This window comes from Capricornis sumatraensis, chromosome 21 (genome assembly GCF_032405125.1).
Source record: "Capricornis sumatraensis isolate serow.1 chromosome 21, serow.2, whole genome shotgun sequence".
In the NCBI taxonomy this organism is placed as follows: Eukaryota; Metazoa; Chordata; class Mammalia; order Artiodactyla; family Bovidae; genus Capricornis; species Capricornis sumatraensis.
Window position 1 is genome coordinate 13,461,565 of NC_091089.1, and position 13,122 is coordinate 13,474,686.

The following is a 13,122-nucleotide window of genomic DNA, read 5'->3' on the forward strand; positions in this document are numbered from 1 at the left end:
TATGCTTCATTTCCTTCATGTAGTTCAGAGTGGAAAAAAATCAACATGTTCTGATGAGCTTAATATTCCAAGGCAGGAAGATGGACCTGAATTGAGTGGAGTCTGGAGCTCCAAAATAAATATAACACCATGTGTCAAATAAAAAAAGAGAAGGTAGTCTCCTGTACAAATCAGAAGAGATAATAAAAAAAAAAAAAAAGGCAAAGAATAGACAGCAACTTTTTTTCATACCTACACAAGCATCTCAAAAACACTGCCAACTTTAAGAATGATTTACCTGTTGCTTATTTGGAACACTTCTGGATTTATCTGCTAAACAATGGTTTATGTTGCCTTAAACCAAATTTTATTGGCTTGTATTGAACTGGGAAGGATTTTCTGAGAATTTTTATACTGCGAAATAAAATATATTTGCTAACCCACAGCAATAAAATTCTGCTGGATGCTCTAATCTAGCAAGCCGAAAGCATCACTGTAAATTAAATTTGTCCCGAGTTTTGATATGCAAGAAGTTCCAGGACTTTTTCCTGGCATATGGTGTTTAACTCGCCTCACTGCCGATACCATCACTGCACTACTCACTCAGAAGGCTGGGTGCCTTTGCAGGTATCTGAGAGTTGCTGTCTATTCACAAACCACTGAGCATTTCTTTTTTTTTTTTTTAATCAAAAAATCCTTCAAATGCTCAGAGTCTGTGGTCAGTGCAGTCCCTTGGACAAGTCTAATGAAGATTTGCTTCACCAAGGCAGAAACCTAAACAGTTAAAAATGGAGGAATATTTACAACCATTTCCCTTTAGCAAGCGGAGTTCTTGTGTTCTGTACGTCAGTTGTTTGTGTTGCTGTTTTTTTCTTTTTTCTTTTGCCTTTACTTTTCCTTCAGTACCTTTCAAACGAAGGTCTCCAGGGCTATGAGTACAAGCTCTCCTGGCCGGTTCCGTACATGTCTGCGAGGCGTTTAAAACGCGGTCCCCAGTCACTAAGGTAGTCATAATTCTGATCAGAGTTTGAGCTGATGGAATCTAGGGAGCTGAGCGATTCCGCCACCGAGCCATTCCCCTCGAAGGCGTACGTCTGCAAGGAATCGTAAGGCGGGGCGCAGGGATCCACGTCGGCTTCTTTCAGTCTCTCCCAAATAAATTCCCGGAAAATGACATTATCCGGGATGCTTTTAAAAGTCGGTCGACTCAAGAACTGGATTTCCGGGGTCACATCCCTCCGGGTCTTGGTGTCTCTCATGACGTTGAGGTTTCTCAGCGCAGCCATGTCAAAGGCTTCCGTGTCTTCCTCTCCCCCACCCTCGTCGTCGTATCGGACGATGTTTTCTCTGATGTCTCTCTCTTCGTCGAAAATCAGGGGCTCTTTTTTCCGTCTTCTCATGGTGACGATCAGGAGGATCAGCACTACGACAAGGAGACAGCAAAGGGACAGTTTCAGTCAACTCACCAGCTTCCCCCTCCATCCTGGGGAAAGTGGGTCTCTGGGGTTGATTTCAGGTGTTTTTGTCCTTTAAAGGGAAATGAATGGGCTGCCTACTCAACGCGGGAACTCGCAGCAGTAGATACGCTCAAATTGCTAAAACGCCTTTAATATCAAACACTTTTTATACATCAAGAAACCCTTTCCCACACCTGTTCAGAACTGATGCCACCCCCTTGAATGTAACCTCCAAAGCATTTGACAGAGCAGATGGGAGGACCAGCTCAGGATTAACATAATAATTTCAAAGCCATGAAACACAAAGGGACTTTTTTTTTTTTTTTTTTTTTGGAACTCTTTAATTGCTGGAAAGGCAAAGCGACATTCATAAACGTTTGGGGTCTAATTTAACAACTGCCATTTCTGAGGGAAGGGATTATAGCATTTAGCTGGGTTCTTTGAAGAAATGCCTAGTACTTGTCTAGGAAACTCAGCTGTTCAATAAAATCCAGTATGTCAGATCCTATACAAACATTAAAAGCTTCCCTCTAATAGAGTCCCACTTTCAGAATGAAACACTGAACTGGGTTTTTAACGTTTTATGCCTACAGGTATGCCTACAGGTTGTAAGGTTTTAGCAGTAGTCAAAGATTGATGGAAGAAATCAATCATTTCTTTAATGTTAGGAGTTTTTCTTCTACCAAAACATACATAATAAAGCTGATGTTTGCACTGGAAAACAGAGACAACTACACTGGCTATACTGTTAAATAAACTGAATACACTTTTTGTAAGTTAATTTTTATTGGAGTTTAGTCACTGTACAATGTTGTGCTAGTTTCTGCTGTATAGCAAAGTGAATCAGCCATATACATATATCTGGTCTTTTCTGGATTTCCTTCCTATTTCAGTCAACCCAGAGCATTGAGCAGAGTTCCATGTGCTATACAGTAGGTTCCTGCCAATTAATCCATTTTATACATAGTATCTGGAGAAGGCAATGGCAACCCACTACAGCACTCTTGCCTGAAAAATCCCATGGACGGAGAAGCCTGGTAGGCTGCAGTCCATGGGGTCCCTAGGAGTCGGACACAACTGAGCGATTTCACTTTCATGCATTGGAGAAGGAAATGGCAACTCACTCCAGTATTCTTGCCTGGAGAATCCCAGGGACAGGGGAGCCTGGTGGGCTCTCGTCTATGGGGTCACACAGAGTCGGACACGACTGAAGCGACTTAGCAGCAGCAGCATACATAGTATCAGCAGTGTATACGCCAGTCCCAATTCATCCTATCCTCCTTTCCCCCCTTGATGTCCATACATTTCTAGTCTACATCCGTGCCTCTCTCTCCTTTGCAACCTTTGCAAATAAGATCATCTACCTCGCTTTTCTCGAGCTGAATATGCACTTTTGTGCCTCTTAATAAATACAGTTGGCCTTCTGGATCGGCAGGTTCCACATCCAAAGATTCAACCAAACTTGGATTGAACCTTTTTTTTGTTTTTCAATTTCAGGAAGTTCCAAAGAGTAAACTGGAATTTGCTTCACTTAGGCTATGATTTATACAACATTTACATTGAATTTGCAACTACTACTGACATAATGTTTACATTGTATTGGGTGTTAGAGATGATCTGAAGTATAGGGAAAGATGTACATGGGTGATATGTAAATATTACACCATTTTACATAAAGGACTTGAGCATTCTTGACTTTGGGAATCACATCCCCACAGATACAGTTAGACAACTCTATACACAGATAAGATGATGACTGTTCTGCTCTGCTCTGGCTACAAGTTACTGAATGCTGGTTGACTTGGGAACATATTAGATTTCATGGCCTACAAATTAAAATGAAGTAGAAAGGTATTCTTGAATTATAGAATTCAAAAATATATAATCATTAGTGAAAATCAGTGAATTATCTTTGGCTACAAATAAGATATCCTTTTAACAATTTTTAATCACGAGAACTGTTTTCCTGGAGGGTCTTGAAGTCCCAAAATATATACTGAGTGGATTACTGTTTGAGGTATATTACTCTCAGCAGTTTAAAAAGAAGTTTATATTTAAAATGCCCTTTAAGGTTTTTCTTTGGCATTAAGAACACATTTGAGAACAAAAATATAAAAACTAAGAAAGACATCAAAGTAATTTGGAATAATTAAAGGTAATGAGTAGGGGTGAAGCATATTCCAGCCTTCACCTCAATTTGTTTTAAAAAGCAAAACCTAACATGAATTAATTTTAAACCTTTTTGTTACCATCAATGAAAAGCATATGCTTTCTTAGGCATGTGTCTGCTATTTGCTTTCCATCATCAGTAGGAATGTGACTGACCAAAATAATTTTATTGGGGATCTTTAGAAATAGGGGGAAGCCCACTGTTTATTGCAGCACTTTTTTATTTCCTTTCCTATTTGACCCTGGGCTATTGCCTCCCCACACGCTTTATCTGCAACCTACAGTTTAGGAACTGATATACATTTCTGAGCTTTCTGCCCACTTTCTCCTGTTGCCATGGCACATAAATGCTTTTCTCTTCATCTTTCTTTCATCTTATTTACTACACTTGAATATTTTCAACTGGCTTCATCAAAGTAGCAGATGTGTAATTCCAAAACCCATGGTTTTGAAATGAATGAGGCATCATTCATTTCCTGTCTATTCCCACAAATACTCTGCTATGTGTCTACCCTCTTTGCTAAGTGGATTCCCAACCCTGTCCCTTTTTGTCTTCTGAAAATTATCACGTCCACCACTCCAAAGCCTTTTAGTTTTCAAGCTCCATGCCAGAATGCTACAGCAAAAACATGTTTACAAAAGACTGATACGTTTCTGCTGTAACATTCTGATATGAAACTTGAAAATTAACATATAGCTTAGATGTCAAGCAGGCCTTTGATAAAAGTCCATTCTTTCCTGATATCAGCTGCATGATATTTGTCCAGTAGTTACTACTTGGGCAAGTCAGTTAATCTAAACCTAGCCATATACGATAGTTATAGCCAACTTGTGTGCTCACAGCGGGGACTAAGGAGATCAAAGAAATTTGGGAATCATGTAGGGAGATGAGCAGCAGGCCAGGGACTTGCTGTTGTCCAACAGAGACATGTTCATAGTTATCATGTGACCTACAAGAACATTCATGCAAAATTCTGTGAACACAGCAAGTGAAGATGTTGTGTTTCTCCCCTGAGGGAAAACCAAGAATGAAGTTGGGTAATAAGGAAAGTAGAAGGCATATCAAGTTTATGGCAAGACCTATGCCTAAAGATGACATGGGAGAGAAAAAAAGCAGTAAAGTAAGATGATGGTCTGAATGCAGAATATCAGCTGACCTTCCCAGTAATTCTCTGGAGTAAGTCTTTTCCCATTGGCAGGTTATCTCAAACACAAAATAATCTCTCTGTGGTCAACATAATTATCTGGGTTGAGTGGTACTCCCATCTGTCTTCAAAGCCTTTGCACTTTCTCTCATGCTGTGAGCTTAGAACTTCATAGAAGGTAATAGAGATAAAAGCTGAGAACTCAGGTAAGAGTTGCTAGAACCCAGAAGGACACATCAGGAAATTTAGATTTATATACTTTAGTTTCTGAAACTTTTGTATATGGTCTGCTAGAAATAAAAGTAGAATAGCAGCAGAAAGTTTAACCAACAAAGACTTCTCATTAAGAAGTCAAACCGAGTTAAGACACAGAAAGGAAAGGTGAGTAGCCAAAGAATTGTGATGGGTAGACAGGTGGAAGCAGGTGAAAATAAGAAATATGCCACACAAAGCGAAGAGCAAAAACTGGGCCGCTGGGATGGAGCAAATGTTCAGTTGAGCACAGAAGGATGGAGGAAGTGATGGCGTAGGAGTAATGAGGGTATGAAGAAGGGTCGAATTAGATGTGAGAATTAGATGTTATTTTCATTTAAGTCAGTATCTTAAGACAAGACATTTCAAAATTCTCAATTCTCTTTCTTTCACATAAGTACAATGGATCTTGTCATATATTATCTACATCTCACAATTATTTAGTATGCTCTGTTGTAAATGTAGTTTCAAGCTACCAATGTACGTGCCTTCTGACCTTCAATTACAGTGTTTCGGAAAAGTGAAACCTGAGAACCCATGGGTGCATCAGCCCATGGGGACAATACCCATTTAGGATATTAATATCTTATGAAGTTTGTTTTATTTCCCAATCTTGCCTGGGGCTGAGAATAAATGTGAGGTCTTTTAGAAGGTTAGACAGTTTAACATTTCAATGACTTGGGAGAATATTAATTTCTAACTACTTGAGCATGTATAAAAAATAATTTTTAACCTGTACGCAGAACAAGTATTAACTGCTCTTCAAAGGAATATTTTCTGCCTAAGTAAGCACAAGATTATATATTTTAAAATGTTTTATCACATGTCTTTCTGTCATATGGGCTATACGTCTGAGTGGAGACAAAAGATTTAGGCCTAGTTGGAGCCTAGACATGCCCATGTATTGTGCGTGCTCGTGAATTTATATATCCACTTCACAAATATGAGTTAACCATTTAGTACATGACTTTGGTATACTTATACAATGTTGCACATACAGGTAAACACACATTTCCTCATGGAACTTAGAATTAAAGTGAAAGTGAAGTCATTCAGTCGTGTCCGACTCTTTGCAACCACATGGACTGCAGTCCACCAGGCTCCTCCATCCGTGGGATTTTCCAGGCAAGAATACTGGAGTGGGTTGCCATTTCCTTCTCCAGAGGATCTTCCTGACCCAGGGATGGAACCCCGGTCTCCTGCATTGTAAGCAGATGCTTTACCGTTTGCGCCACCAGGGAAGTCCTTAGAATTAAATGGGGTGGACAAATATTCATCAAATAAAGACAACTGTATGTAAAAGAAAAACAGTGATAATTATTCCAAAAGAGGAAAACATGGTCTTACAAGGATATATCAGAGCTTCCTCGTGGCTCAGCTGGGAGAGAATCTGCCTGGTAATGCAGGAGACCCAGGTTCGATCCCTACGTTGCCAAGATTCCCTGGAGAAGGAAATGGCTACCCACTCCAGTATTCTTGCCTGGGAAACCCTATGTACAGAGGAGCCTGGCAGGCTACCATTCACAGGGTTGCAGCAGTTGGACACAGCTTAGTGATTCCACCACCACCAGCAAGCATATATTAACCTATTAGGGGAAACAGATCAGAAGCAGAAGTAACTGAGGATAACTGAAGCCTGAGGGTCAAGAGGTGAGACGGAAGAGTATTCTGGGTACAACCAGTGAACAAAAGTGTGAGACCGACATGGGTGAAGAGTAAAGAGAGACATGGGAGGGAAGCCAGGAGACATAGGCACTAGCAAGGGTTAAGGAGAGCACAGTACGATCAGATTTGTTTTTAGAAGAAAAGTCATTCTGGTTAGACTAACAAGGCAGGGAAGAGTAGACGTGAGAAAAGAAGTTGGAACACTCTTAGAGCAGAAAATGCATAATGTTGACCTACATTTCTGATTGTAGAATTCAGTTTCCTAACATTCGATTCAACATTTTCCGAGTATCCCAGTGTGTAGGAAATAGTGCTGGGTACGGGCCAAATATAGCAAAAGTGATTCCCACATCCCAGCAGCTCACTGTGGAGGCTATATATACACATATAAATATAGTACAAATCGTCATGCGACTCGCTGTAAGAAAATACAGGCGTGCATGGATGCCAAGAAGCAGGCAGACCGGGAGAGTACCAGTCTCTCAAACTCGAGAGAAGTGGAAGGAAAGATGTAGAAAAATTTAGAAGTTCACACTGTAAGTTAGTGAACTCTTCTTTTTCTAAATTATTTTTTTTTTGTATTGGGGTATAGCTGATTAACAATGCTGTGATAGTTCAGGTGAATAGCGAAGGGACTCAGCCATACGTATACATGTATTCATTCTCCCCCAAGCCCTTTTCCCATCCAGGCTGCCCCAGAACATTGAGCAGAGTTCCTTGTGCTCTACGGTAGGTCCTTGTTGGTGATCTATTTTAAATACGGCTGTGCACACATGTCCATCCCAAACTCCCTAAGTCTCCGTTCAGTGAACTCTTTTTCCAACCTTCACTGTGGTGTGTGTCAGATACACATCTAGACATTTAACCTGGAACATGGTTTTTACTACATCACCATGGCAGTATTTTGGTCCTACTTTTCTAACCCACTTCCCACAGGCTAACAACATAATTATTTACCCAGAACTTGATAGAATTCTGCAGATGTAATCTGATGGACACAAAATGGTACTAACTTCTAAATAAGGTTACTTCTATTAAAGAATAACTTTTTCCATTCATGTATTAACATATTTTAAGCGTTCAGTCTGGTGCTAATTTTAAACCACAGTCATGTAAATTACCTTCCAGTCAGTTTTCCTCATCCTTAAAGATCTGTAAAGGATTTTTAAGGTGCATATGTAAACCAGTTAACTATCACTTTCTTAAGTGTACCCCATTGTTTATAGACTACTTCCAAAAAGTAAATGTCTGAGTATCATTTAATTCAACAATATTTTTTACAGAGCACAGATTTTCCAAAGCTATAAGCCCTAGAAGGGCAGTGATGCTATTCCACACAGATATACCTAAAGCACAAAGAACAATACTTGACAGTATGAATTCAATAAATGTTTGTTAAATTGACAAACAGGTAAGGTACTATGGTGATATGCAGATAGCTCTTGCCATTAAGTTCAATAACTTAAATAAGAAAAAGCAATTATTGTAAATGCAATAGTTACAGAGCATTATAACATATGCTAAGAATATATGGATGGGAACATTTAGCCAGGATGCTCAGAGAATGCCTCACAGAAGAGATGACAGTAAGGTAAGAGGTGATGGATGAGCCAGCCTTCACCAAGAAATATTATTTGCTCTATGTCTTTATAAACATTCAGAATGTATTAGACATAAAAGGCTGTCTAAATCTTCACTACTCAATGCGGAAGCCACAGGTGGTGAATGAGCATTTGAGATGCGGCTATTACTATTTCAGACTGCTCTAAGTGTAAAATGTACATGTGATGTTAAAGACAATTTTTAAGTAAAATATAATAATAACTGATTACATCTTAAGGTTACAATAGTTTATTCATACTGCTTTAATATGTTGTTAGCATTTATTTCACTTTAAAAACTATTTTTTCTTATGAGGTTCCCTTGAAAAGTTAAAATTACACACGTGATTCACATGTGTTTCTTCTGGACAGTCGATTTAAACAAAAGATTTGAAAATACCAGAAAAATCGTAATTGCATATGGTCTTATGGTTATAGTAGGGGATTTAATTACCAAATGACACATTGAATAGTGAAACAGCTATCACACTACAATTACTCTATTACGTATAAGTGAAAAACAACCTAAATGAAAAATTGTTATTAGCATAATCAGAATACAAGTTCAGTAATTAAGTATAAATAATTATTCACATCAGTGGGCAAGCAGAACTTAGCTTTTTAATAACTTCTGCCTCCCCCTACTTCAAGTTTCCTTCTCTCCAAAATGGAGATAATATTGAAAGAAAGTACTTCACAGTAACTTTATGAAAATTAAGTGAATTTATGTTTGCACCATACTTAAATAGTGCTACATAAAGTAAGCACTATCTGATTTTATTTAAAATGTCATTTTTCTGAATTTCTGTAATAAATTCTTATACACTCCAGTTCCTATTTCTTTGGTCTTGCTAAAATTTGCATCATATAACTGATGCACAAAAAGAAACATACACTTTACTCTTCACACGCATATGATTTTGATAACCCCTAGTTAATTTAGTTCATGTGTCTGATTATCTACTCTCTTCCATTTAGTGGAATAACAGATACTGGGCCTATCCATGAAAAGCATAAAATATAACACAAATGCAGTAACATAAGTAGAATGCAATAAGTACTGTTCACCAGTTCACCCCAAAATATTTTTCCTCCTGGGTGCCCTGTGCTAGGCTTTGAGAACAAAATGGTTTTACAAAAGGGAGAGATTAAGGTCATTACTTTCAATGTTTTTTTATATGTGAGCATGATAAATATTTACCAACTATGATACCCACTACAAAGGAAACAGGTTTTGTAATAACAAACTGTGGGCATGAGGAACACCTAATTTAATCACGACATTCCCTCTTTCAAGGTAATACTGAACTGGGGCACTAAGAATAGTAAGAATCCAACAGGTAGAGGAAGCTGGAAGAAGGTCTCAGGAACAGGGTGGCACATTTGAAGCTCATGGAAAGAAAGGCCACGTGGTTCTCCCTGCTGAGTGAGGGAGGGATCAGGCAGTCTAATGTCATCGAGACATGAGCAGGTGTCAGAAGGTGCCTTGCTTTGTGGGCTGTGAGGAACATCTGGATTTTATTTAAGTATATTTAATGCTTCTGAGATATTTCAAGCAATGAAATAATTTGTTTTAAAAAGTGAAATGACAGAAAAAATACAGGGCTACTAGTGAAGTCAGGCTGTGATCACAGAGAGATGTCATTGGAAATGACACCTAAGAAAAGATGGAAAGGATGAGAGAAGTCAGCTTCCCACTTTGTCTGGATCTACATGCTGTGTAATCAGATATGTGCAGATTCCCAGTAAAAGAGGGCCCAAGTTTGGATTTGCACTTATGAACCCACACTTCCCAGGTAGCTCAGTGGGAAAGAATTCGCCTGCCAATACAGGAGACACGGGTTCTCCTGGGTCAGGAATATCGCCTGGAGGAGGAAATGGCAACCCACTCCAGTATTCTTGCCTGGAGAATCCCAAGGACAGAGGAACCTGGTGGGCTACAGTCCATGGGGTCGCAAAGTTGGACACAACTGAGCTTGCATGCATACGCATACGCACAGCCTAGGCAGAGTCACCTATTACTTATACTCACAAAGAATAAAGAGCTGTAATTAATAAAATCCAAGTGTATGATTCAGATATCAAATATAGCATTTTTAACTGAAATTTAAACTGCATTTTAGCAAAGCTTCTTTGAAATCTCTACTACAATAATATATATATATTTTTTTTCTCTTTAGGCTGGAGCTCAAATAAAGGCCTAAAACTGTAGAATATCTTGAAATGGGAATATTCAGGTCCAACAGAAATACAAGTTAGGGATAATGACAAAAATCAAATGTTCTTTTCTACTGCTGAGTATACCCAAACACTCACGGATTCATTTAGTATCATGTATGATATATGCCTTGTCTATGTCAAATCATGATTTTCTGAGATGTTCCATATATACAATGATGAAATACTGCTCAGTCATTGCCTCCAAAAGCAGGGGTCCACCAGACAAGATAGATGAGTAGACAATCTGGTTTGGATTAATCAGCCAGGAAAGATGCTTTAAGATTGTTTTGCCACCTTAGGAACAGCACCCCACTTGGACTCAGGAGCAAAGGAGGTTAAGCGCCGAACACAAAAAGGAGTTACTACTTGTTGGATTCTGGGAGAGGTATTCCAAGCAAAAGATCAAAGCTTTTAAGAAGAGATAAAAAACAAAGCAGGATGAGTCTGACAAAGTGCTACTCTGCAATCTGACTGAAGTACACTTGTGAGTGGAGAGAGAGAAGGTTCACCTGAAAAGGAGCAGTCAGGTCATAGAAAGAAGGTGATTCTAGTCTGTAGGCAATGGGGAGCCACAGAAATTTCAAGCTGGGAGTGTTGCAATCACATTTGCTTTTAAAAAGCTTACTCTCTCTGTGTTTCCGTTAGATTGGAGCTGATAGAGACTGGGAAACTGCCATTAATTCAGGAGGGGAAAGATGGACCCTGGCCAAAATCAGATAGAGTATTAAGGGAGCGAAAGACACAGATTCAAGAATCAAAGTGAAATTAACAGCACTTAGGGGCTGACTGGCTACAGAGGATGGGACAGAAGAGTGCAGGCTGACCAATTCCACTCAAAAAACACACAAGTAGGGACCAAATCAAGAGAAGAGGCAGGGACGCAGGAAGATTGTTCAGTGTATGATAATTTCAGACTTCTCATGTCAGCAGTCTGACAGAACAATGACTGTACCTCTCTAGTTCTGTTTAAGATACAAACCAGAGATTTGCAAATCATCTGCATACACAAGATACTGCTTTCCATGCCTCACGACAGGAAGAAGTTTAATTGCAACTGAAATTGATCTTTCCTTTCCCTAAAATGAGTATCATTAATGTTCCTCTCTATTAAATATGTGAGTTAGAATTATTTCATTTAAGGCTCATGTGAGACAGAAAAACTGACCTAAGTACAATGACTATTTTAAGCCTAAAGACACCTAGTGTATTTTGGTTGCCATGAAGAATAAGCTCACATTTAACATACTCCCAGGCTTGAGAGAACACATTTAGGATTGTGTAAGTGGAGGACACTTTAAATTGGACAGAGTTCACCAAAGAAGTCCTAAAGCCACTGGGTGAAAAAATCTAAGATAGACCTGCCATATATACAGATCAACAGGTGGTTCCCAGAGGCACACAGGCATTTCAAACTAGAAAATACTTATGGAAAAATACCTTATAAAGGACATCCCCAAGGAAGTCTGGGCTGTGTTTAGGTCTTAGCTCTGACACCTTATAATGTTGTGCATGTCTCCTCTAATAAAGACTTCTCTCATGCAAAATGTAGGCATGGTGGTGGCTGAGTTGCTCAGTTATGTCCAATTCTTGTGATCCCATGGACTGTAGCCTTCCAGGGTCCTCTGTCCATGGGATTCTCCAGGCAAGAATACTGGAGTGGGTTGCTGTTCCCTTCTTCAGGGAATCTTCCTCACCCAGGAATCAAACCTGGGTCTCTTGCATTGCAGGCAGATTCTTTACCAACTGAACTATGAATGATAGCTAATGTCTAGCACTTAGTACCATCTCATTCAATGTGATTCTTTTTTTAGTATGTTTGCACTTGTTTGAAAGAGGAACACAGCTGCTACTCTAAGTTAGCCACTGGAATCTGCCTGTTATCATCACTAAGTCTGCTATGTTATTATGTTTTATCTTTACAGATCACAATGCGGATTCATCTTTTACATACTCTCATTTTTTTCTTTGCAATTTAATATTTCTACTTAAGTACTACTATCATTTATAAAGCCAGGAAAATATTTTCTTTTTGTACTAAATCATGAATGGTCTCCACAGTTAAGAGCAGAGAAAAATACTGTTAAGGTCTTTTCAGGGAAGAAAAGTGAAAAGAAGCATGAAACCTAAACATCCAGCTGCCCAACCTGGACACACTGGAAGAGCACTAATTTCATGAAGTGGACTGTGATTTCCACAAATGCCTTCTAAAAACTAAAGGTGGGCGAGTCTAACTAATCTCCGTTGTGTCTGAAGAACCAGAGCTAGAAGGGATGTTATAGAACTTGAGTTTCTTGGACCTAAGGATCCACATCGGGAAAGAACAAAAATTAATATAAATGCATATAACTTAATATAAATATAAGCAACTAACAAGGGATTTAATCTCCAAACAGCTCAGTCAAAAAATAGGCAGATCTAAATAGACATGTCTCCAAAGACGACATACAGATGGCCAAGAGGAGCATGAAAGTAAGTCAGACAAATATCAAGTAAAAGCACTTACATGTGGAATCTAATTTTAAAATGATGCAAATGAACTTGTTTATAAAACAGACTTACAGATCTCAAAATCAAACTTATGATTACCAAAGGAGAAACACAGGGATAAGGGATAAAATAGGAGATTGGGATTAA

The 13,122-nt window shown here is 38.9% G+C and overlaps 1 protein-coding gene across 1 annotated transcript in view; it reads right to left on the reverse strand.

Annotated features, from left to right (window-relative positions):
* Positions 1–908: 908 nt before the first annotated feature.
* Positions 909–13,122, reverse strand: part of CDH7 (cadherin 7) — a 126,710-nt gene continuing 114,496 nt past the window's right edge. Inside the window, exon 11 of the mRNA XM_068993594.1 lies at positions 909–1,402. Within this exon, the coding sequence (XP_068849695.1) occupies positions 909–1,402 (494 nt within the window). The remainder of the gene's footprint in view (positions 1,403–13,122) is intronic.